Genomic DNA, 24060 nt, shown 5'->3' with positions numbered 1-24060 from the left:
GAAACAAATCTACTTCTTCCAACAAAGCCTGAAACAAAGCTAAAATAATGGTATGGTATGGTATCATAGAAGTGTGCTGGCCTTGCAAGTTACACCAGAAATCTGCAAGCCATGTGTATGAGGAAGTGGCCTGTGCTCTTCAGTAGTGCAAGTGGGTTTTTTTCAGCCAGCCATATTTGATCAGCTGTTCTGACAACTGCTTTCCAACATGGAGGCTAATGGGCACTATAGCTCTCTTCAGTTCTCCATTTCTCTGCCTCAGAGTAGGTTCCCCTAGAAAGTTCATGTCAAGAAATACATGTCCTTTCTAGCCTGAACTTTCTCTTTTTTTTTTTTTTTTTAAGTTCATTAAACATGGAGTTCTGCTTAACAGCCTAGATTTTTAGTGCATTTTGCCTAGATTTTGTTTAAAGTGTCCCTAAAGCTATACAAGATCCCAGAGACTATTTTCAGAGATAGAAGGTTTTCTGTGTTAGCCCATTATGATCTATTTGTTATCCTCAGTATGGAAAGAAGGTGGTTTCTAAAGAATGGAGTTGTAGAAGCATGTGCTGTATTCTGGCTCTAAAAATACTTTGGTGCAGCAAAATGTGAGTTGGAAACTTTTTGTCTGGAAGAGAAGTCTTCTCTGAGTTTTCAAGAGATTAGTTCAGGTGTTGTAATAACTGTCCTTTTTAATGTAAAAGAAACAGTCTTCACAACAGCTGCCTTGGATTTTTTTTCCAGATTAGACCTGATTTATGTGGTGAAACAGTGGACTGTCTGCCTTCTTTTTGTATCTCTAGCTTTTAAGTCAATAGTTATTTGAGGGAAATGTGACGAGTATATTTCCATTTTTCAGGTTTTAATAAAATGGATTAGGTCCTTCAAAAGCATACTTATGATGATCGTGAATATGGAATAGCATTTTACTAGAAAATGTCAAATTTGTACTAACAAGACATTTTTCATTAGCATTGTTAAAAAATAGTTTATCACAGTAAGGAAGTAAGGATAGAACATGCTGAAAGGAAGAGAACAACTACCCTATGTAATCCTGCCTCATACTGTCAATCTTGTTTATCCTGACTGTGTTTATATCAGTTCATATTGACATATGCAGGCACATGGTCAAATATCTGTGTATATATATAATTCCATATCTTTCCACTTGAGCTGACTTTCAGTGAGTCACCATTTTTCGATGGTAGCTGAGTGTTTTAGAGACATTTGACCCATTGCCTTATAAAGCTTACAGCATTATATCAAGATGTCTTCCATCTTGGGTTAGGCTTTCTTATTTAATAGATCCTTTTAGTAAATGTTTCTCCTCTTGTGTGAAAGAGGCACTGAGGACTTGTATTAAAGTATTTTCTTTGTGACCTGCAAAAAGTACTTGCTAAAAAACTTGAGTCAGAAGAGAGAATGACAATTTAAAGAACTTGTTAAGTGACTTCTTATCAAATGCTCCCACAACTATTAGATTTACTCCTGGATGAAATAAGACTTCCTGAAACTTATGCTGGGTAGTAGTATGTGTAGTTTCCTTGTTCTTAATGTCAAATTACATGTTTCTTGAAATAAGTCTCACTGAAGTAGCTGAAAGACGTGTCCTCAGAAGAAGTCATTGCCACTTTTGCCTCACTCTTAGAAACACGAATCTCTTGTTCGTACAGAATATCCATCTATTGCTACGCTAAGTTTTCTGCGGATCTGTTCCCAGTGGGTCAATGTCAACAGCAGACCTTTCTTTTCCTCTTGTAGTTCCAGTTTTGACATAAGCTGTATTGTCAACTTTGCCTCCCTTAGGTCTGATGAAGCATCCACTGAAGACAGGGGGAGGTGAGATGAATTTAACAAAGTCTAAAGAGGAAAGACGAGGTTGAGAATGCATCATGAAATAGAAGTGCTCTTACCTAACTTCACCACATCACATCTTGTGAAATATTTGTAGATTTAACAGACCCTCATTCTTTCAGAGATGAGAGTGTGTGCCATATCTCTGTTTTAATTTAGAGATCACCATGGATTGGAGACTGAATCGGAAACTTTTTTTATCAGTCCTTGTGGATTTTATAAATAATCAGTATACTGACAGCACTGGTTAATGTTAAAAAAAAAAAATAGACATTGCTTATTAGTGGACAAGCCCATCATTTTTGCTTCTGGAGATAACAGTCAACACATGCAATCTTTAATTATAATTCTGTGTGCTAAAACTGTACACCTTGCTGTATTATGTGTCTTAACACAAGGAAACGATTTTTTGAAACACATTGATATGTGTGTGCAAAAGGGTGCATGCACATTGGTGTTTTAGTTTGGATCAGAAATGTATTTTTGAAGTCCATCTCTATCATCCCCACTTTTTATGTTGTGATTCACATAATGGAACAGTTTTGCACAATACAAACAGAATTCTTTCCCATAAAACTAATGTACCACATAAACAGACCTGATTATGCTGCAGCTGCTAATGGGTGTTCAGTCCATGGGACAAGACTAGAACTAGGCCCCTGTCCCTGTGTAGTGTTGATGCTGTTCTTCAGCATTAAATATTTCACTCCACACATTCACACCTACTGTGCTGCACCTGCTTACTAACACAAGACTCACCCTGTTTTCAAATGTGACCTTAGAGCTTTGTATTTAGGTACCAAAATGTTGCTGAAGATCCTGTTGCCTTTTGTAAGGCTCAAGCTCCTTTAAAAACTCAGAGTGCTGTAGAAGATAAATCCTGGGCTCTGAAGGTGGCATTTGCAAAAGTACTGTGTCTTACAAGGATAATTGCAGAAGTTTCAGAAACTTAAACTCCCCTGTGCTCTCGACCTTGCTGTGGTCAGACTGCTTTGTGTGTTATTTTAATCTAAGAACAAGTCATACTGCTTTTTAGGTGGTAGAACTGCAGCAGCCATGCTCATGGTGGGTAAAGTTGGGTAGAGGCTGAAGAATTTATTAGTGCTGTCAACCTTGGAGAATGGAGCACAACTTCTAGAAGTTTAGTCAGAGCCACCTAATTCTGTCTCCTTGGTGCAAACTTGCCTTTGTCTGAAGTGAGAGCTTTTCAGTGGTACAAGTGGTTGCAGTGATGATGACTTCTTTGAACAATTCCAGGGAGGGAGCATCCACAACATCTCTGGGCAACGTGTTCCAGTGTTTCACCACCCTCACAGTAAAGAATTTCTTCCTTTTATCTCATCTAAATCTTCTCTCTTTTAGCTTAAAACCATTACCCCTTGTCCTATCACTACAAGCACTGGTAAAAAAACTGCTCTTCATCTTTCTTATAAGTGCCCTTGAAGTATTGAAAACCTGCTATAAGGTCTCCCCAGAGCTTTCTCTTCACCCCAGCTCTCTATACCTTTCTCTATAGGAGAGGTGATCCATCCCTCTAACTGTGTTCATGGCCTTCCTCTTGACCTGGTCTAACAATACTCCAGGTGGGATCTCATGAGAGCAGAGCAGTGGGGGAAAATCACCTCCCTTGACCTGCTGGCCAAGCTTCTTTTTATGCATCCTTCCAAAATCACTTTTCACTGCCTTTTTTTTTTTTTTCTTTCTTTTTTAAAAATTATCTGCTTTAGCTGTAAAGGCTCTATAAATGGCATGGTTAACTTGCAGCAGCAGTCCTGAGTATTGTCAGACACAAATTTCAGCATGTTTATCCAAGTCAGACACAAGTCTAGAGATGTACAACCAGATTTCCAACTTAGTCGTGGCTGAAGGTGTAGTTCATATTGTGGGAGGTGGAACTCACATGCTGTTTCCCAGTAGTGCAGAGGCAAAGCCAATAGTTGTAATCACTTCATTCCCGTAACATACTTTGTGCTCCTTCTGACTACAAGCTGAACATCAGTCAAATGTCTTACCAGGTGGAACCTAAAAGTTCTCCTAGCCTTTCCATTTGATGTTCATTTGGGGGGGCAAAATAGTAAAATTTCTTTTTCTTCCTCATTTTGTTGCATCTCCAGAACTGCTCTTCAGCTTACATAAGGAATTTTATAGTTTCCATGAGAAAAAGAATCTGAGATTACTTTTTTTGATGATCAAATCCTCTCCAATGTTGCCTCAAGCATTTTTATGTTTACATCAATCTTGATTTTTTTTTTTTTTTTTTTTTTCCCCCTAAATTATCCTCCTCTTACCTTTTTTCCAGTATTTGGCAGTAGACCTGAATACTCAGTTTAAGGCTATTGAGAGTAAAGTATTTCCAGCTACTTCTAATTAATGCTGCATTTTGCATCAACCTCCTATATTCACATTTGTTCCTTAAACCACAAATTTTTTGTTCAGTTTTTACTACTTAAGTAGATTTTGTGGCATAAGCAATTTTTGATCTTTATGATTTGGGAAATTGTGAAGATTGCTGTTTGTCCCAAATGAGCCTGGTCTTTTGAAGAACTGTCGGAAGAATGTAGGAATAAAAAGATCTGATCACTATAACTACTTCAGCAAAATTACTTACAAAGTTTCACTCACTAGTGTGTTACAGAATCCAGAGAAACTGATTACCTTTGTATATCTTGTAGAAGAACACAATTCTTTCCTCTTAGTAACTTTTAAGAATGCTTGAATTTTATCAGGTTTTGTTGCTTAGGTATATACTACTATAACTTTCTATTCTGGAGTTTCCATCAACTTGATATATGAAGTAAAATATAATAATAGGTGGGTGTTTGCTCATGGATTGACTACTCATCTCTTCTTGGTGCTGTTGACCAGTAGTTCTCGAATTCAGGATAGGCAGAACAAGAAACAACTGCTCTGCAAAATCTGAAAACTTAATACCCATAACAAGACCTCTAGCTTTCCTGATATTTTGGATCTGTTCCCCTGGCTCTTGATCATATCTTATGATACCCTTGCATAACAAGAACTTGATTCTTCTCCTCTTATGTTTTTGACTAAGAATTAATTCACACATTGAGAAGTAAGTGTAGTGGGCAGGATCCTTTAGTCAAGCAATTAGAGGCACCAAGGAGGGCATTAGTGGTTGATACCGCACCTGGGGTAGTCTAAAAGTCTGTTGTTGTCTCCAGGGAGGTGGTGTGTTGTCAAAGATTTTGTTGTAGAGCTGTAAATTTGGCTCCTGGTGTTCCCTGTTCAACCTGCAACACCCTCCTACATGAAGATGGTGGTGGAGATGGACTGTATCTGAGTCAGAATATACTGCTAGTTACTGCTTTTAGCATATACACCAATCTGGCAGAGGGCCTGTTTATGCTCTTAGTATCTAGTTAGCATATGTCCCCTTCTCCTGGACCCCTTCAGTGGCATATGTAAAAAAAAAAAAAAAAAAGCTTTGACTTTCAGGCAAGGGAGTTGGAAGATCCTTTAACAAAAATTAAATTGATAATTCAGATTAAAATACTGGTTTTGTGCTGTACACAAAACAAAACGGCATGTTTTCCAGTCATGAACACACACACCACCAGATTTTCACAGTTTTTATGCTCCCAGTTTGAAATGCTCTGTGCACATGTAAATATTTAATCTGAAACATTGAAATCAACTCTTAAATGGGATTGTATCTTGTCCTACAGCTACTCTGAAGGGCACTCAGGATGAATTAAACAAGAAAGCACTTCAGACTTTGGAGAGGTGAGTAGGAATTTTGCAGATACTTGCATTGTGTATTTTTTTGGATGAGTTCAGAGTAATTGTTGGGTTTAATGCTTTTTTTTTCCTTTGTTGTAAGGCTTCCTTGCCTGGAAGTTTAAAAACAGTTCAGTAGGTTTTAGCAATAGTCTGGCAGAACCATTCCTGAAATGGCTAAATGCAGTGATTATTTGGTTGCATATCCAAAGGTAAGAGTACCTGTTCTGCCACTAAACAGTAATAACCTTAGCCCAAATCAGCTGCAGTGAGATCTACAGTGCTGGGAGATGCCACTTCCTCACATGATGCCAGCAAGCAAATGTGGAAAGCTAGTTTTGTCTCCATTGCTGTGTGAAGCAGGCTTCAACTCCTAATTCCCTTGTGGTGGCAAAGTATGTTCACCAGCAGGGTGTAGGTTGCTATGGGGTGACCTGGCATTAGTGTACTTACTGGGGAGGGGATGATTGCTGTCCTAATGGGTGTTTACATGAGCTGTTTTATGAAAAGGGGCCTATGAAGCTAGTGGTACAAAGCAGTCGCCACCACCTGTTCTTCACTGCTGTATTTTGTTGGGGGAGCCTGATACAGTAGCTTGGCCCTGAAAGTGTCTGTGAATTAAACTCCTCTGCAACTACAGTTACCTCAAGCAAAACTTCTTGGGTTAAAAACCTTTTCTGTCAGTTCTGTTGTGGTAGGAAGGTGAGGTGTGAGCTTCCTGACCCTGTTACAACTAAGTTATACCACCCAAAATACACTAGGTGGTGTTTGGGCAGTTAACATTGTAAATGTTGATGCCTGCAGATATCAGATGACAACTAAATGGAAGCTTATATGGTCTAAGTCTTGGCTGAAGTGTCTAATTCTGGGTTTGGTGTGGTCATAAATACACTACAAAAGTGAAAAAAAGTTTGGGATCTCTGGTATCTCAAAGTACAGATATAGCAGGTTGAAAATGTTACTGGATCTTAGCTGTTTTTCTGATGCTAAGCAAGGAGTCGCATGTTTGTTTTGCACTGGTTTTGCGGTGGTTGCAAAAGCATGTAGTAAGCTGAAATCACAGATGTAATTCTGGATATTTACCCTGTGGAGATCTGAAAGATAAAGTTTTAAAAATCCATTTATTCGATCACTTTGTAGATCAGGAGTAGACTTTTAAGTCGCACTAGTTCTTGGACTCCAGTGTAATACTTTTACTGCTGCCCAATTTTGATGTAATTGCCGTGATGCAGTGCTTTTAAACTGCACTTATTTTTATTCTTTGACCTTTCCCACCAGTTGTGGCTTGTTTTCATGGTATCTTAACTCTAGCTAGGAAGCAGACAAGCTTCTAGCCAAACATTAGGTACTCAAACTTCAGCCAACAGGGATGTAGTGATAGTGAGCTGGTTGCTAATGTCTTCCTAAATGTCCTAGTTTGGTTTCTTTCTTTTTTTTTACTCTTCCTTGTTTTTCACCTGTTTTTAAAGTACATGTATAATCTCTCAGACCATGATTTGGCCTATAGCCATCTTTCTAAGTGGCCTTTTCAGCTGGAAGATTGGATCAGATGTTTTTCTAATACCTTTTGAAGAAATTGAACAGTAAAGTAACAACTCTTTGTTTCTTTCCAAAAGCACCATTAATCTCTTCTCCCATACACCCATGTGAACTTTCCCCTGTTATTTATTGTTGGAGAGGCTACTGAAGGTTTCACAGGATCTGCTTGCTAAAGAGGTGGCTTACCCTGCTCCAACAGCTTAGGGCAAAGCTGGCTTCTATTTTGTGGAGTCCTGTTGTTTGTTTTTTGAAGGTGGTTTTATTTTTGTTGTGGGGTTGGGATTTTGTTAGGGTTTTTTTAAGTGGGGGGAGAAATTTGTGACTTGCTTGTACCAATTACACCTTGATGTCTTTGTCATTGCTTCAGAATCCTTGAGTGCTACCTTGACTTGCAGAGTTACATGATACATCCAGTCCATATTAAATTAATTTGTTCTAGAACCATTAAAGGTCAACTCCAATAGAGGTGGCTGCCATTAAAATGGTGTGTGATTTGTTTCCTGAAGTAGTTCTTTGGTTTTTGTTTGTTTATTATTAGCAAAATAATAGTTCTGGCATGGTTTTTAACCACGAGCCTTGTCAGCCTCTCCTTTCTCCCTCATAAGGATGTTAATCATGCTCGCTTTGGGCAGGGTGATGCAGGTGCAGGCTTCCCTGGTGTCCTGGAACACAGCCCAGAAAGGGGTGAGGAATGTTACTTGGCTATGGGGACCTTCCTCCTCCCCACTTCTCCCATGTGAAATGACTTACCTCTGCTGCAGTGCTAGGAGTGAGCTCTGTGGGTCAGTGAGGTGATAATCCACTGGTCCCTGGGCTAGGCTGCCAGAGTGGCATGAGCCAGTGCTCCTAGGTTAGGTCCCCAAAACACTATCTTCACATTGCCTTTGTTATTGCCTTCTCCACAGACTAGCAAGCTCAGACTGCAGTTTCATGCTTAGCATAGTCTGACAGGGACAGTTCTGCCCTGGTTGTCCATCCCTGTTCCCTTGCACAGGCCTGTGTGAAGGGCCTGTACATCTCGTCGTGGAGCCACTGCAGCCTTCACTAGCCAAGGGATCACTGCAGAACACACTGTTGCCTGCGGTGGACTAGAAGGTAATATCTAAGAGGTCCCAGCTTGAGATGTAAGGAGCTTGGTTTTGGTCCAGGCTCAGCTCCTGCCATCAAATCCTTATTCCTCCCTCAGTATCTTCCCTTTCCAAATTAGGAGTCTACTGTCAACAATTAGATTAGAAGCTGCAGGGTGGAGGATGTTTTGTGTGTTTGAGCACCAGCTCACGTCATGGAATCCTGATCTTTAGCCTTCTACATGCTCATAGTCACAATAATATCAGAAATAGTTGTTATTTTTTCAGTGCTAACCTAACCCTCTCCTATTGTTTGAAAAGAAAGTGGCAATATAGGAAGCAGTTGGACAACTATCTTCCTTACCTAAATTACTTAAAATAATGCTTTAACAGGTTTGTCGTGAGTTAAGAGCTACTTTTTCCGTATCAATTATCCAAGTTCCAAAACACAGAGTGGCATTTAATGAAGTAGCATGTAAGTTGTATAACATCCTGGCAGTTGTTCCTGTGAGCCTGGCTTAGCCAGGCCAGCATTGATCTGCTTTTTGTCATCTTTTCAGTGTGCTGCCCCATCACTGGAATAGTTTTGTGTGAGAGAGGACGGGTTTGTTCTGTGCTTGTGTGTGACTCATGGCAAAGGAGTTCTGCAAAGTACGATCTAACAGTCACTTTTTTTTTTGCATTGTGTGGTTGTCCTTAAAGAGCACGTGACTTGGCCCCAGAAGATCACCAAATCATCCTCTACCTGTCACTGCAGCTGGCTCTTGTCAGACAGGTATGTGCAATAATTGTCAACCACTGAGTCATGAGAGGGTGGGAGAAGGACAGTCCAATTGGAACAGGACACAGACTTGCTAAACAGGGTCCTTCCTGCATTGTAATTGATAACAAGCAATCAGAATATGTTCATGTGAGGCTTTTTAATTATTATTATTTTAAATAGTAATTCTATAGCACATGGAATCACCTTCTCTAGGGCATGCATTTGGCTCTAACTCCTGAGCAGTGCTGTTCCCTCTTGGAGCAACTTTGTGTGGGGCAAGTGAGGTGTGTTTATTCCTGTTCCCTGGTATCATGCTGTGTCCTGCTGCAGGCCACTCCAGAGGCTCTCTCATTACTGCTTGGTTCTGCATCACGCCAGATCACACACTCTCTGCACTGGGGATGGGTTTATTCCATACTTGGGCACGTTCGGTGTTAGGCTTTGATGGGTGCTGGAGCTCTGCAGCGAGTGGGATTAGTTGGCATTTGAATGCTGCTGCAGGTGTTAACTCATAAAAAATTAAGCTGATCAGAAAATACACTGCACTGCCTTTCAGAAAAAAAAAAAAAAAACATTTGGGCTGTGCTTTAGTTTTCTGTCTCTTCTTTTTATGATTGGGATGTGTTTTATTTCTCTGTCCCTTCTGTTTAAAAGCCAGAGTATATTGGAGCAGCCTCTATTTTTTAAATGCTTCTCTAGCTAGATTTGAAATTTCATCATCATAGTTTCCTTCTTTGGCAGGCTTTCTGCGTGCTGCAGTTTTGTCTCCTTAGTCCACACTACAGAGTCAAAGAGTTGGATCCTTCTTACTTTCCTGAGCTAATTAGGGGACCTGCGTGTTCATTAAGTTAAACTAATTGTTCCAAGAGAGCACGCTCTTGATAATGTCACTTTTGTAACACTTTCATAATGAGCAGTGTGTTGTGAGGAAGCCTGCAATAAGAAAGGATAATTAAAATGGCTTATTTAACTTTATCATCTGCCTACTGGCTGCTTTATGGTGCAGTTTGCTCAGTGTCTTTCATTAAAAAATATCCAGCTACCCTTCTTTCTCTCAAAGCTTTTGCCTCTTAGGGAGGTTGTCTGATCTGCTGCCTCTTCTGCTTCTTGCCATGAGCAAAAGCATTACAGCTCTTCACTGCTATGCTTAATAAAATCAAGATTTTTCTGGTCATTGGTTCTTTGTTGTTTTCACAGTGACTGGTTTACTCCATTTTAACTCATTACCCTTTCTTTTTCATAGAACTATAGAATGGTTTGGGTTGGAAGAGACCTTAGCGATCATCTATCTCCACTCGTACTGCTATGGGAGGGACACCTTCCACTAGACCAGGTTGCTCAAAGCCCCGTCCAACCTGGCCTTGAACACTGCCAGGGAGAGGGCACCTACAGCTTCTCTGGTCAACCTGTTTCAGTGCCTCACCACCCTCACAGTGAAGAATTTCTTCTTTACGTCTAATCTAAATCTACCCTCTCTCACTTTAAAATCGTTACCCCTTGTCCTATCATTACACCCCCTGATAAAGAGTCCCTCCCCATCTTTCCTGTAGCCCCCTTTAAGTACCGGAGCCTTCTCTTCTCTTAGCTGAACAATCCCAACTCTCTCAGCCTGTCCTCATAAGGAAGATGCTCCAGATCCCTGATTATCTTCATGGCCTCCTCTGGACCCGCTCAAGTAGGTCCATGTCTGTCTTATGCTGGGAGGCCCCAGAGCTGGAATGTAGTACTTCAGGTGGGATCTCATGAGAGTGGAGTAGAGGGGGAGAATCACCTCCCTTGACCTGCTAGACTTATTTCGATGGAGCCCAGGATGCAATATGAGCACACTGCTGGTTCATAGTCAGTCTTTCATTTGACAGCACCCCCAAGCACTTCTCCGCAGGGCTGCTCTCAATCCACTCATCGCCCAGCCTGTGTTTGTGATTGCCCTGACCCACGTGCAGGACCTTGCACTTAGCCTTGATGAACTTCATGAGGTTCACACAGGCCCACCTCTCCAGCATGTCCAGGTCCCTCTAGATGGCCCATCCCTTCCCTTCAGCGTGTCAACCGCACCACACAGCTTAGTGTCATTGGCAGACTTGCTGAGGATGCACTCAGTCCCACTGTCCATGTGTTACAGAGGCTCTCAAATAAACAACCAACCGCCAAAAATTAAAAATATATTATTAACACAATTAACTAGCTCTCTGTAAATTACAGGTTCAAACATTTGTGAGAGAACAGAACAACTTCCTAGGGTTTAACAACAACTCAAAACGCAGAACAAAGCACCACTCCCTAGGATTTAACAACAACCCAAAACGCTCTATCACTGACCTAACAAGTGAGGGCTCTCAACCTCGAGGACCTGCTCAGGGCAGCATCCCAACCCAAGACACCTTGAGGAGTTTCCTTGGGCAGTATCCCCACCCAAGGGTAGAGTACTCAACCACAGAGTGCTGCTCCAGGGGACAAGCTCAAAATGGTTCCCCCAGGGGACTCCATTTATACCGAGGCTGAATCTGACCTGTAGTCAATAGCGGCTCCCGTTGGCCAAAGGCTGGGACTACTGTAAGGCCCTGAGAATAAAGGCAATCAACAGCTGCTACACTTCAGCAGCCAATAAGCCGTATTTTCACTGGGCAGATGCACCTGCCACACTGTGTCGCCAACAAAGATGTTAAACATCAGCAGTCCCAATACCAACCCTGGAGGCGCGCCACTCATCACCACTCTCCACTTGGACATTGGGCCATTGACTGCAACTCTTTGAGTGCGACCATCCAGCCAATTCCTTATCCACTGAATGGTCCATCTGCCAAATCCATGTCTCTCCAATTCAAAGACAAGGATGTCATGCGGGACAGTGTCAAATGCTTCAAACAAGTCCAGGTAGATGATGTCAGTTGCCATTCCCTTAGCTACCAACGCTGTAACTCCGTTGTAGAAGGCCACCAAATTTGTCAGGCGTGATTTGCCTAGTGAAGCCATGCTGGCCGTCACCATACACATCCCTATTTTCCATGTGCCCTAGCACAGTTCCAGCAGGATCTACTCCATGATCTTCGTGGACACAGGGTGGACTAGCGTGTAGCCCCTGGGTCTTCCTTTTTTCCATCTTTAAAAATGAGGTTTATGTTTCCCTTTTTCCAGTCAGCAGGAACTTCACTGGACTACTCCAAGTGTAGCCTGTTTTTACAGTGTTATTTCATATGTCTCGTTTCATCATTTCCCTTCCCTCCTCTTCTTTACATTCAGTCTCATATTCACTTTCTCTTCTGTCTACCTCACCTGTGTATTTTCATCCTTGATGTTCTGCCAGTTGCCCCTGCTGCCACACATGTGTGATTTAGGTGTGTTATGTAGACCCCTGCAATGCTGCTCCTGCTCTTCTCCATCTAGGAAGATATAAATCTTTAATGCATGTTTGGAGAGAGAGGAGATACCTGAGACAACTTTATTTTTAGACTGCTGTAAAATATCCTACTCTTCTTTTGCCAGTTTACTTAATGATAAACATTTGGTAATGCATTTTTAATATCCTTAATTATTTGAAGTATCTAATATATTCTCTTTCTGATTAACTGAAAGATAAATGATACCTTTTTTTTTTTTTTATAGATTGCATTAACTATTGAATGTCACAGTTAGGACTTTCATCAGGTGATGCTACAGTACCAATAAATCAGAGACCATTCCTACACATCAGGCTATAATATAATACCTGAATGTTATTCTTGACAAATAGGCCTTTTTGTTTCCATAGTCAAGGTCAGTAAATGAGGTAACCTTACCCAACACTGAAAAAAATCTAGGTATCAGCTTGCATAGATAAGAGCATTTTCATGGAACAAAGCAAGACAGGCAGCTGACCGGTAGAGTGCCAAGCAAAGTTGGAGCAATTCATCTTTCTTGTAAGACTCTAAAATATTTCCAAAAGCACTTGTCTCTGTTAACACTGGGCAAGGGAAAGGGGAAATGGAAAAATATAAGATTCCCTCTGACTCACAGTAAGGATGTGACAAGAGGAGGAATAGTAATAAAAGATTTTCATGGAGCTGGCAACCAGACTGAAAGATGATGATGGTGTTCTCTGTGTGTGTGTGTCTGTGTCTTGAAGATCACTGGAATCACTGGAAGGACTTCAGTGACTCCTGGAGGGTCTAGGCCAGCCCCACAGCATTTTAGGGTGGATTTTTCAGCAAAATAGAGACTAGAATACCCTCTTCTGTAAGGTTGGTCTCAATCTGGATTTCCCCCAGAGCTGAAGTGCCGTAAGGCCAAGGTCAGTATTTGCTCGGGTGGTTATCTCCACCTGCAGCGCCTGCCTGGCAGCCAGCCAAGCCGATTGACGAATGACTTGTAACTCCCAACTCCTGGCGGCTGGTTCGGCTGCTTCTCCTGTTTCTGTGGTAACAGCATTTGGATAAGCAAAAACAAGGTAGAATGAACATTTTAAAGCTCACTGATTTTAATGCCTTGCCTTGTTTTTTAGCAGGCCAGTTTCTATGGAAATGACTCTAGAGAGTCAGTGCTCTTGTTAATTTTAAGTGCTGGTTCCCTTCTCGTTTTGGGTGGTAGTGGTTTTTTTGACCTTGAATGCCATGTAAATCAGTATCAGATACATAAAAACAACACATGGGGGCTTCGTACCATTTTAATACTTTATTTAATTTGACCTTTGCATTAAAATAGGAAGGAAAAGACAGCCAGGGGCCAGCAGCTGAGAATTAGAGATCTCACCTACCAGTTTCATCTGTGGGCTGCCAACAGACCTGAAGTTTCAAGTGGCAATGTCCAAAAAACACCTACTGCCTTCTAGAGTGTCTGGATGTAAAAATAAAGTAAACATTGGTTAAGACACGAGAGAAAATATTTCAGTTGTTTTCACTACACTTTGTATTCTGGTTTCAAGAAGGTGATGCTGCTGTCTTTTCTTTGCCCCAGGAGGGGAGTGCTGGTTTAGCAGGTATTGAGAGGGGCTTCTTTCAGCAACTGCTGGATGGTGGGTAGTTTTGGTCTGTGTTTCTCCCAGACCAGCTAGTGCCTCCTCTGCTAAACAGCAACCTGCTACTTTTCTGTTTAGGTCCTAGTCTAGATTTTTCTGGTGATCAAACCCAGCTTGTATTAAGAATTCAGTAATAACACAGAGGTGAGTCCCTGTCTGCTTTCCTGAAGTTCTGGTGGACTGTAGCAAGTCCGTTTCCAATGGAAGCTCTTCCCAGTCGATAAAGCTTTCTCCTTTCTATAATCCCTGTGCTATAAAATGAGATGGAGAGGATAGTTTCAATGGTTAATTAACTGTAACTCACAACTGATGTGAAATTACAAGGCCTGAAACTTCCTATTGTAAGATGCTGTTTCATTTACCATTCTAAATATGCAAGGACATTCTACTGTTGGGTATTATTTTTAACACTTATACTGTTTTCCTTTTTATACCTACAATTATAATATCCCAGTATTGTTTTTAAGGAAACATATAGTGTTATTGAATTAAAACCTATTTATATAATTGGCAGCCTAAACAATCCATATTGTGACATTATTTTGGTAGTGCTGCAAGATGCTATTTCTGACTTACTGCAGTATCTTTGCTTCATAATCAGGGTGATCTGAATATACCTGTGTGCTATGCAGAACATGTGTGGTATATTTATTAACAGACAGATGAATCAGAGAAGCATAGCATCTTCTAATTGGATGCCCCACTCAGCCTTGCAGTCCAGTTAAAAAAAGATTAGTTTAAAGCGCAGCACTTGTAGGGAATTTGAACTGGCAGCCTATTTCCGATACAGCCCTGAAGTTTTAGGGTGCCATCTGGGCTGCCAGCTTCCATCTTTCTCATATTATAGTTACTTAAATAAATAAGCTGTGGCATCTGTCAATAGACTGATCTCTGCTTTTCAGAAGAAGTTTGTTGACTGTTGCCAAATATCTCGGTTTTATTGTTCTAGGGGTTGTATTTCATTGCATCTGTTTTGCTACAGGTTGTTGTTTGTATAATGTTTTCCATAAAGGAATAGAGTCTCTTCATATTATTAAAGGTTATTTTTTTCTTATCTATGTTTTGTCCACTCTTTCTAATTATGCAGCAGTACTATGTAGGCTACTAATGTTGTTACAGCACTAAGGAATCTTTTTGGGCTCTAGTTGAACAGTCAGGTGTCAGGAAAGCATGATTAGCTTCCAAGAACAGCCATTGCTTGTGACTCTGATGGTACTAGAGGGAAGCACTGAAATGAGATGTAACTGTTGCAAGCCCTGTGCTACAGAACAGGGGAAAATTATTTTAGATTATGTCTATTTCAACAGTACATGACTGCCTGTTCAGCAGGCACAGGTTTCCAGAAGTGACAATGGCTGACTTTTGTGCTGCTTCGGTCCGAGAGCTGCTTTAATAGCTGGCCTCTTTTAGGGCTATGAACTTGCAGTTGTGTGATCATCAGATGTTTGCACATATAAAGCAAAGTCTCAGTGACTTAGTTTGCATGTTCACGTGCAAGTAAGGTATCCTTACAATTTCAAAGTCTCTCAGTAAAGACACTAGTTGCAAGTATTATTGTCTGATTCATACTTGCAAATCAGGATCACATTTGCAAGTCTTTGAACAGAATCATAGAATAGTTGGAGGGGACCTCTGGAGAACATTCAGTTCAATCCCTGCTCAAAGCAGGGTCAGGTGGAACAGGTTGCTCAAAGCCCCATCCTATTGTTTAGTTTACAGATTTTCTTCTAATGAACTTATTTTTCACCGAACTTGGAATTTCTTTATGACTACTTGTGCCAGTCTGAGACAGAGGAATAGAAAAAATAAGAGGTGTTTTTAGTCCTAAGTTGAAGAAGAGTCTTGATAGCAGCTTTGTTTGAGCAAGTCAAATATATATACCTCTAGTATACCTACTGAAGAACTTCATGGACAGACAGATCTGGGCCCACCAGTCTCATGCCTGGTGTCCTGGCATGTGGTTTTACATTGTAAGAAAATGTGTCCTAGTACGCTGCTGAGGGAACATTCGTGATTTAAGCCAATGTGTTTACCTTTGCAGTAGGCAAACACATGTGGTTAAAGTGGCTCCACTGACAAGCAGTAATTCATTAAAGCTGAGCGCTCAGTCTTATATCCCAGCCTGAATCTAAGCCAGCACGTTCAGCAGTTTTGAAGCCGTGGGCCAGCTGCCAGTTTGGGGTTATGTCTGTGGAGCCAGTTGCACTGATCTCCAGATTTGCATGGAGTCACCATTAATAGAGTAGTTAATTACTTTGGCTTGCATATGCATGGTAGGAGTGAAATATCACTTGGACATTAGGATGAAGTTGTCCCATGAACAAAATATGTACCATGCTCACAGAACTATACCTGAAATCTAGATAAACAGCAACCTCTGTTGTAACTCAGGCAGTGTAATTGTTGCTTTCCTTAGTTATGTGATACCTGTTTTCCTGAGTGATCTGTGGAGGCAGTGGGAATTTGACACTGGTTGTATGCCAAGGCAGGAGAAAATCTGCAGAGCTTTGTTAGGTGGGAAGTTCTTGTAGTAGGAAAGAAGGAACTATGTTCTTCATCCCTTAAGGGAAGGAGAGGGAAAGTATATATGAGGAAAATAAATTTATAAATCTTTCTCTTTTGTTTTCTGCAGGCTTCCAGGGCCAAACACAGATCTGGAATAATTTAAGTAACAGTAATTTCAGACACTAGGGAATCTTAAAGAAAATCCTCTATATAAAACTTATTGATAGCCAAAGGAAATAAAATCAACTAAGAAGTTCCGTTTTGAACAGATAGACTAAAATAGGGTATTGGGTCACAAAGAGCATGTGGTACACTTGCATTCATTATAGATGTTAAGCTTTCTGCCAAGTGAGACTGGATTCTAATGACATGCTGTTGCTGTGAGTGTCAGGACTGCTCTTTACATCACTGCATGCAAAGATATTTCTTTTTCTGACAGCATTTTGAATCTTGACTCTTTTACCCTTGAACATTCAAACTTAATTTTTATGTTCTTGATCCAAATCATGAAAGGCCTTGTACAACCATCATCACAAGAGACAATATGCAGCAGAGATGTGTAATGCTCTCCCCCAGGTGAAGAGCAAGCCACCCATCCTCGAAAACGGAGTTGACAATTGGGCCTCTGTAGTGGAGCTGTTTACAGCATAGAAACACCATGTCAAAGTAAGAAGGGGGTTGATTGGATCAGGTTTGCTGCTCCTGTTTACGAGCAGTGATTTAGTAATGCTGCAGACTCTTTCTCTAGAGTGTGTATGTTTTTTCAGGCAGTTCAGTCTGTTAATTTTGGCAAACTGTTCAGGTAGAAGTCTTTCTCAAAGGTGCCTCAGTAGGATTTCTTCAGAAATTCTAATTACTATATTTTTCTTGCCTTTGGGATATAATGTAGGACTTAAGGAGAAATGTGTTCTCTTTTTATTTCTACCCCATCCCCTCCCAGATTTCTGATGCTATAGAACATCTTCAAGAAGCACTGCAACTGTGCAAAGATGACATGAATTCACTTCATCTACTGGCCCTCCTCTTTTCAGCTCAAAAGCACTATCAGCATGCACTGGATGTTATCAACATGGCTGTTGTTGAATACCCGGAAAGCTTTAGGTAAGAGTTATTGCATGATGCGATACATCTAGTCGGGAATGATCTGCTCACTAACTCTGTTCTCAGTTATACACAAGGAGCCTGTTAAATGAGGTGTGCTACTGGTGTGTCACTCTCCTCCTGGGTGTACTGTGAAGATAAACAAGTCAGGGTATTCTTCTGATTTCCTGTCTTCATGGTCTTTCCATTTTTAAAACTAATCCTTGTCCTTGTTTGTTTTTCCAGTATTTGTCTTGCTGTGTTGTGCTGATGGTGTTTTCTCCCATATATCTCCCTGTGGTTTTTTCATATGTCACTTTACATGTGGAGATGTGAGTGTGAGACAACTATGATGATGTCTGTACCACAAATAATTTTGTATTTGGTAAACTTCCTGGTTAAAGACAAATAAATTCTTCATGTATTGACCATTCTTTTGATGCTCATGTGTGACAGCTTGCTGCAATAGCACTGCTGGGGAAAAATATCAGTTGAAAATCACAGGCTGTAAGAATGTGTATCTGAAAGGATGGTTTGGCTGCCTAAGAGCAGGTTTGAACTAGCACAGACTTCTTGGAGCCAGAGGTTTCCACTGGTTTACATTTGACACAGTCCTTCATCCAAGGAAGATTAATTGAATTCTTTGCGATTTACTGTCATGACATTTCACAACAATGAATTTTTCTGTTCTGTGCAAAAATTAAGCTACTGTAATACTTTCTGGTGATCACATACTAACTGAGTTTCTCAGCCAAACTGCAGAAAATCCTGTTGCACTGATGGAGACCAGCATCCATTCAAAATTGCCTGTATCTAACTGATGTTTTAAACCCATGCAGCATTGTCTTCAGACAGCCTGCTTTTTCAGTGGAGAGAGGGAGCAGCCTCCACAGGTATAGTCCAGCAGCTGAGTGGGATGTTGTCTAAACTAGACCAGAGGAAGGTCACAGGTGAGATTGAGGCTATCTAAATATCAGTTTGAATGCTTTAGGATTTTTTAGAACTGTGCTGCCATATCAACATACAATGCTTTTCATCACAGCTCTGCTGCCGTTTTTTTTGAGGTTAGTTACTTTGTATATGGAACTAAGACTGTGAGTGCACATCTTTGAGAACAAAGTGAAAGTTAGTAACAGAAAAGCTCTTAAAATGGTGCCAACATCTCTTCAGAGCATGAACATGGGTATGATTGAAACAGGCAGTATTCCAGTGGCTGCTAAATTGTGTTTTGTGGGTTGAAAGTAATAAGCATAGTAAAAAACCTCATGTCATACAGTCAAAGGTCAGATATTTATAGAGGGCTACAAATGCTCAAAGATAGGTAAGATAGGTGGAAGAGGAAGAAGAAAGTGGTTGTTTATGTGAGGAATAGAGTATTTGCCATGTCAGATCAACCAACTGGTCCATCAAGTCCTGGATCTTTACTTCAGCACTTACTGATAATTTATGTTTCAGGGGAGGACAAAAAAAGAAAACATTGTGTGCTTAAGTAGCTTGGAAGGCTGCTGGGTGGGTTCTCTTCTGCTGTCTGGTAATACGACTTCCCCAAAGCAGAAAAGAATATTATCTCCTATGCTTATATGAGTGCCAATCTTCATGTGCAGAAAGACCTTTGCAAGGAGTCGCAGAATAGGTTGTTTCTGATGGAAAAGATTAATATCATTAGTGAAAGCTACAGGTTCGTGCTTACTTCTAGACACAGACTTGCTAGAGTGTGCGCTCTTGGAAGAACCCCTCTTTGGTGTCTGCATGCACTGTGGTATGTAACCCAGTTGGCAATGAGGCTCATTCGCAGGTACACACGGATGCAGGAGTAAGGGCTGGCTTCTTGCCTCTGCTACTATGACTAGCCTGTCTCAGCGTGAGTCTTTCTCTAAACCAGGCAGAAAATAACTCATGGGTGAGGGAATGGAGAAGGAGTATCAGGGTTGCAAGACAGAAAAAAAAATTTAAAAAACATTTTTAAAAAAAGCATTTCTAAAGAAAAAGAAGAACAGGAATCCATTGAGGAGGGGAAAGCAAGAAGATTAACAGAATACATCTATAATTTGTACCAAATCTGAAACTGTTCCAGACTTTCTAGAGGTCTGAAGTACAGTTTATGCTAGGAGGGCTTTATTGCTTTGTAAAACCTCTTTGAAGGGAGAGAGACATGATGCTATTGTGTATCTCCAGTTGTTATTGCCTTACAGAAATTGTAGTAAATTTTACTACTGCATGGGATCACTACAGGAGACTTCATGTAAATAGGATAGGCAAGTTCAACTGCATGATTTTAAAACTGTATTTAAAAGTGGTTGATTATTTTTCCCAATTCCCATTGATATGAACCAGGCAACTGTGTAATGTGGTGCCTGGGGGCTCCCTTCCTAGAGACAACTCTTTTTGGAAGAATAGTTTGACGGTGTGTCAAGAAAAGAAGATGAAAGCTGCATTAAAGGATCTTAGGGCTCTGTAGATGGCAAAAAAAGTAAGCATTACCTGGATGTATATCCTAAACAAAAGAAAGAATAATACATTAAAAAAAAATCAAGGTCTTAGCTGGCCCAAACTACAGACATCTCATACTGTTTTGTTAGTCTCTGACTGCATGTAATTAAGATGAGTTTGTTCCTGGTTTTTATTTTTGTATTAAATTCTTCCATTATATATTTTAAAGAAGTAACTGTTCAGGATGTCACGTAGTTGGTTAGTGGCTGAAGCAATTGGAGTAAATAAACTGCATTGCTCAGCTAACATACCGCATGCTTTGGCATGAACCCCATAATACTGACACAAATGTGTCTAGAAGAGCCCCTTGTTGGAGTATTTAAACTTAAAACATTTACTTCACGTTTCACTTGTCAATATGGTGCATGGGGAGGATGAATATGAAAACTAAACAGTCAATACAGTGAGAGATAAACTGGAATGTTTTGGGTCAACCTGCTGGAGAAGAATGGTGAAGAACAGCTGGATATTCAGAAGCACAAATTGTTCAGAAACATGAACTTAGGAAGATCACTTCTGCTTGAAAGGCAGCATATAATAACAAATGCATTAAATTACAGTTAGTGAATGACTGAATTTGGGCACTTGGATGTACTCTCAAGCAATGACAGAAGAAGATTGGATAGAGGAAGAATGGGAGCTAGCTATGCTGGCCATATTGCAAGATGGAGTGAATCACAACAAATGCACTGCCTTGCCATGACTGTGTAAGACAGAAATAATAGCAACATGGCAGGTATCACCCCCAAAATTGCTGACTCCTACAAAGGCAGACTGCCCAGCATAAAGCTTAGTGTTTTTACATCCTGTCAGTGTTGGTACGCTTTAAAAGAAGCTAATGAATGCAGTACCAACTGTTGGTTTTGGTATATATTTCAAAGTACTGTCTTCAGCACAGTTGTGAGAGAAGACTCCTGATAGCATCAGGTATCTCCCCTCCAGGTCAGTGATGCTGATCGTGAGCCTTTCTTAAGATGGATTCCTTCAATTTTTTTCCAACTCAAAGGCCAGCCTTTTGGGCAGCATTCTACCTGGGTCTGGCTATGTTTACCTCCCCAGGCTTCTCTCAGGGATAGATCTTTTACCCAGAAGAAATAATACTAGTGAGCACCCCTCTTTCCCTCCAGGTGATCTTCTAAAAATAATGCACTGTTTATTTAGAAAGAAGAATATTTCCCTCTTTAAAGCCTGTATTCACACCTCACAATGTTCCATGCATAAGTCCCATAGATCTGGCAGCCTGCAGAACCCACCACAGAACCTGTCCAACATGGCCTTTATCTTCAGCTGATAATATTTCATCTTTCCCATTTTGCTTGTGTAAAATTGATTTTGTCCTCCTGACTTGCCCACTCTTCCAGAGACTGTTTTGTTCTCTGGTCATCTTTTAGCTCTAATTGGTTAGCTCCCAGCACTGGGAAAAAAACTAAGGTCTGTACCTCGCCTGAGGTTGGAAAAAGGATATCAATTTTATGGATACTTTATTGCTTTATAATTGCTCCCAGATTGCTTATCAGACCCTGTTCTGCTGTGTGCCAGCTTGGTTTTTGTCTCATGGATGTCTGCCCATTAAATTAGAACGACACGGTTCTGGCTTAACATGCAACAACATCTAATCACTGTCCAATGTGGTGGATAATGTTTTGTATCTGTAGCAGTACTGCATGTGGCACAGGAGTTGTAACTCTCTTAAATGAATACCTGCTAATACTCCTGTTTTCCTAAATTATAAGTCACTGTTCTGTTGCTTTCAGAGTTTCAAAACTAGTTTTAAAGAGAAACAACAGAAAACTTGAGAAGCACTGCTATTCTACACATAGAGACTCAAAAAGAAGCAGGTGGGTTGGTGTTTTGGAGCAATGTAGCTGTCAAATGCAGACTCTTTTGTTCTAACCAGATATTTGCTATCACAGAAGTAATTACTGTAAATGTAGTGAAAAAAAGCTCAGAAGGCCAAGAAATATTAAATATGCATCTGGGAGACCATCAATAAAAAAGTAGTAAACTTTGCATGGGGAACTCTGTGTGGTGTCTTGGTGGTGTTTTAGCAGAAAGGGTTTTTTTTACTACAGCCAGCCCTCAAAATACAAAGTCCTCTTCTAGATTAGAAGTGGTTTACTGACAGCAAATGTCCTTGACTTCATCACTACTACATTGTTTCATTAAGGACGTGTGAAATAATGGTCTGCCAAGATTTAGTTGTGGTAGCCTGGTGCAGACTTAGTGTAGGGAGAGCTATTCTGTGGTGTATTAGCAATGTCATTTACCAGGTGTTTTAAAGAAACCCTAATGTAAAATCAGGATCTCAAAATGCATGATTAAACTGGCATTTCCAGTTCAGATTCTTTTTCCATTACTTGTTAAGCTATTTCTTGTGTCTTTAAAATAAACAGCTCATGCCTTCTTTGAGCAATATCTTTATGGGAAGTAGTGGAGTACTGCAGTATTGTTGACAACTGTAAAGTAGAACTGTCTTCTTGCCTATAATCTTAATGGGGAATAAAGAGTCAGTTGTCTCTCAGTCAACAGTTTGCGCACCTTTGTGCAAGGCCTAGTCCATACTACAACTTTTGTGTCAAGATAGTTGTACCTCCCACCTCACCCCGAAGTAATATGATTGTGTATGCTGTAGAATGGTTTTACCATTTTTCTCACCAAAGTGGTGGTGACCTCACTCAGAGGTATGGCTTTAGCAAATCAGATCAAACTGTTTATATGATTCCAGCTGATCAAGAGGCAAGGAAGCCTGGTACATCTTGTAACTGGACATGGTGATAAAACAGCTTGTTAAAAGTTCTCAGAATATTTTTTTGTTTGAATTCCTCAAGGATATGAGTCCTGAGGATCTGCAGGAATAAATTAATATTTTGACTGTAGCATTTGATCATGCTAGACAACTTTTATAAATAGGATATTCAAAAGTCTTAAGGGTGGAGCTTTTGTAAGCTGACTTCTTGTAGTGGTATGTTCACACCCTGGCTGTTGAGGGGGACCCACAAATGTTTTTATCTCTGTATTGATGCCTCAGACAATAATACAAAGAAATAAAAAATGGAAATATGTACTTGGATGATATGACAGTACTCTGCTACAAGAATACAAAACATATATTAGGCTTCTGTGATTCGCTTAAACAAGAGAGATGTATTATGTGGAGTTAGAAGGGTTGAGCTGGGTTTTTTTCTATAGTAACTATGAATATTTGCTTTTGTTGGCATGTCATGATCCTTTGTTGTTTTTTTTTTAAACTAACCTAAAAAAATCTTGGTGATACATTGCAATAATCAGGACTATACTCTGTGGAACTGGTAATGATACTGAGTATTTGTATGCCAGATACGTGAAGGGAAGGCTTTAAGCTAGTCTCTTGACTCTTATTAATGGTAACAGGGATACCTAAAGCTAAAAAAAATTTCAAAATGAAATCTAAGTTGTTTGGATTTATTTCCACACTTTTTAGCTTTTTTTTTTTTTCTTCTTTTATTACCCTGTATGATGAAGAAACAAATGAATTCTTCTGTTACTGTATCCGAGATTGGATTCCCATTTTGGCAGGCTCAAACAGTTATATGCACCCCTTTCTAAGTATCACAGTCTGATCTAAGTCAAAAATGCAGCAGATGAGCATGATAACCTTCTATCTACCATCTTAATGCAGCAGGAAGAAATATCCCCCTAGCTGGTTCGTGTCTGTTTGTGCCAGCAATGGATTTGTGTTAGTGTACATACCTATTCATCTTAAAATTATATGGATGGATTCAGTGGTACCTGGAGAGAATTCCATTCCCTCATAGCACAGGGTTCAGGATATGAATAAAAGGAGTTAAACAGAGCTCAGAGAGGAAACCTACTGCAGACTTACTTTCATAGTATTGTATGAAAAGAAGGAACAGCTATGCAGTTTTCTAACTTCAGCAGCAATGGTTCAAGTCCTTCCTCTGGACGAAAAATCAATTCTTTTTCATAACTAACTAACTTTTTTTTCTACCACCTGAGTAAATGGCTACTGTCTCCATTCGTTTAAGACCATTATAGTGAGCAGCAGTGCTTCT

At 40.3% G+C, this 24060-nt stretch overlaps 1 protein-coding gene across 4 annotated transcripts in view; it reads left to right on the top strand.

Moving 5' to 3' along the window:
* TTC7A (tetratricopeptide repeat domain 7A) overlaps window positions 1-24060 on the top strand; it is a 210366-nt gene that overhangs the window by 72780 nt on the left and 113526 nt on the right. For all 4 annotated transcript variants that reach the window (XR_012632911.1, XM_074897068.1, XM_074897066.1 and 1 more), the window contains 3 exons: window positions 5523-5580; window positions 8883-8955; window positions 17379-17539. Coding sequence is in view for 3 of the 4 variants with exons in the window: in XM_074897068.1 (XP_074753169.1) it covers window positions 5523-5580; window positions 8883-8955; window positions 17379-17539 (292 nt within the window). In the remaining variant the exon portion in view is untranslated. The remainder of the gene's footprint in view (window positions 1-5522; window positions 5581-8882; window positions 8956-17378; window positions 17540-24060) is intronic.

The sequence above is a fragment of the Athene noctua genome, chromosome 1 (assembly GCF_965140245.1).
Source record: "Athene noctua chromosome 1, bAthNoc1.hap1.1, whole genome shotgun sequence".
Taxonomy (NCBI): Eukaryota; Metazoa; Chordata; class Aves; order Strigiformes; family Strigidae; genus Athene; species Athene noctua.
This window is presented reverse-complemented; position numbering and strand designations above follow the sequence as displayed.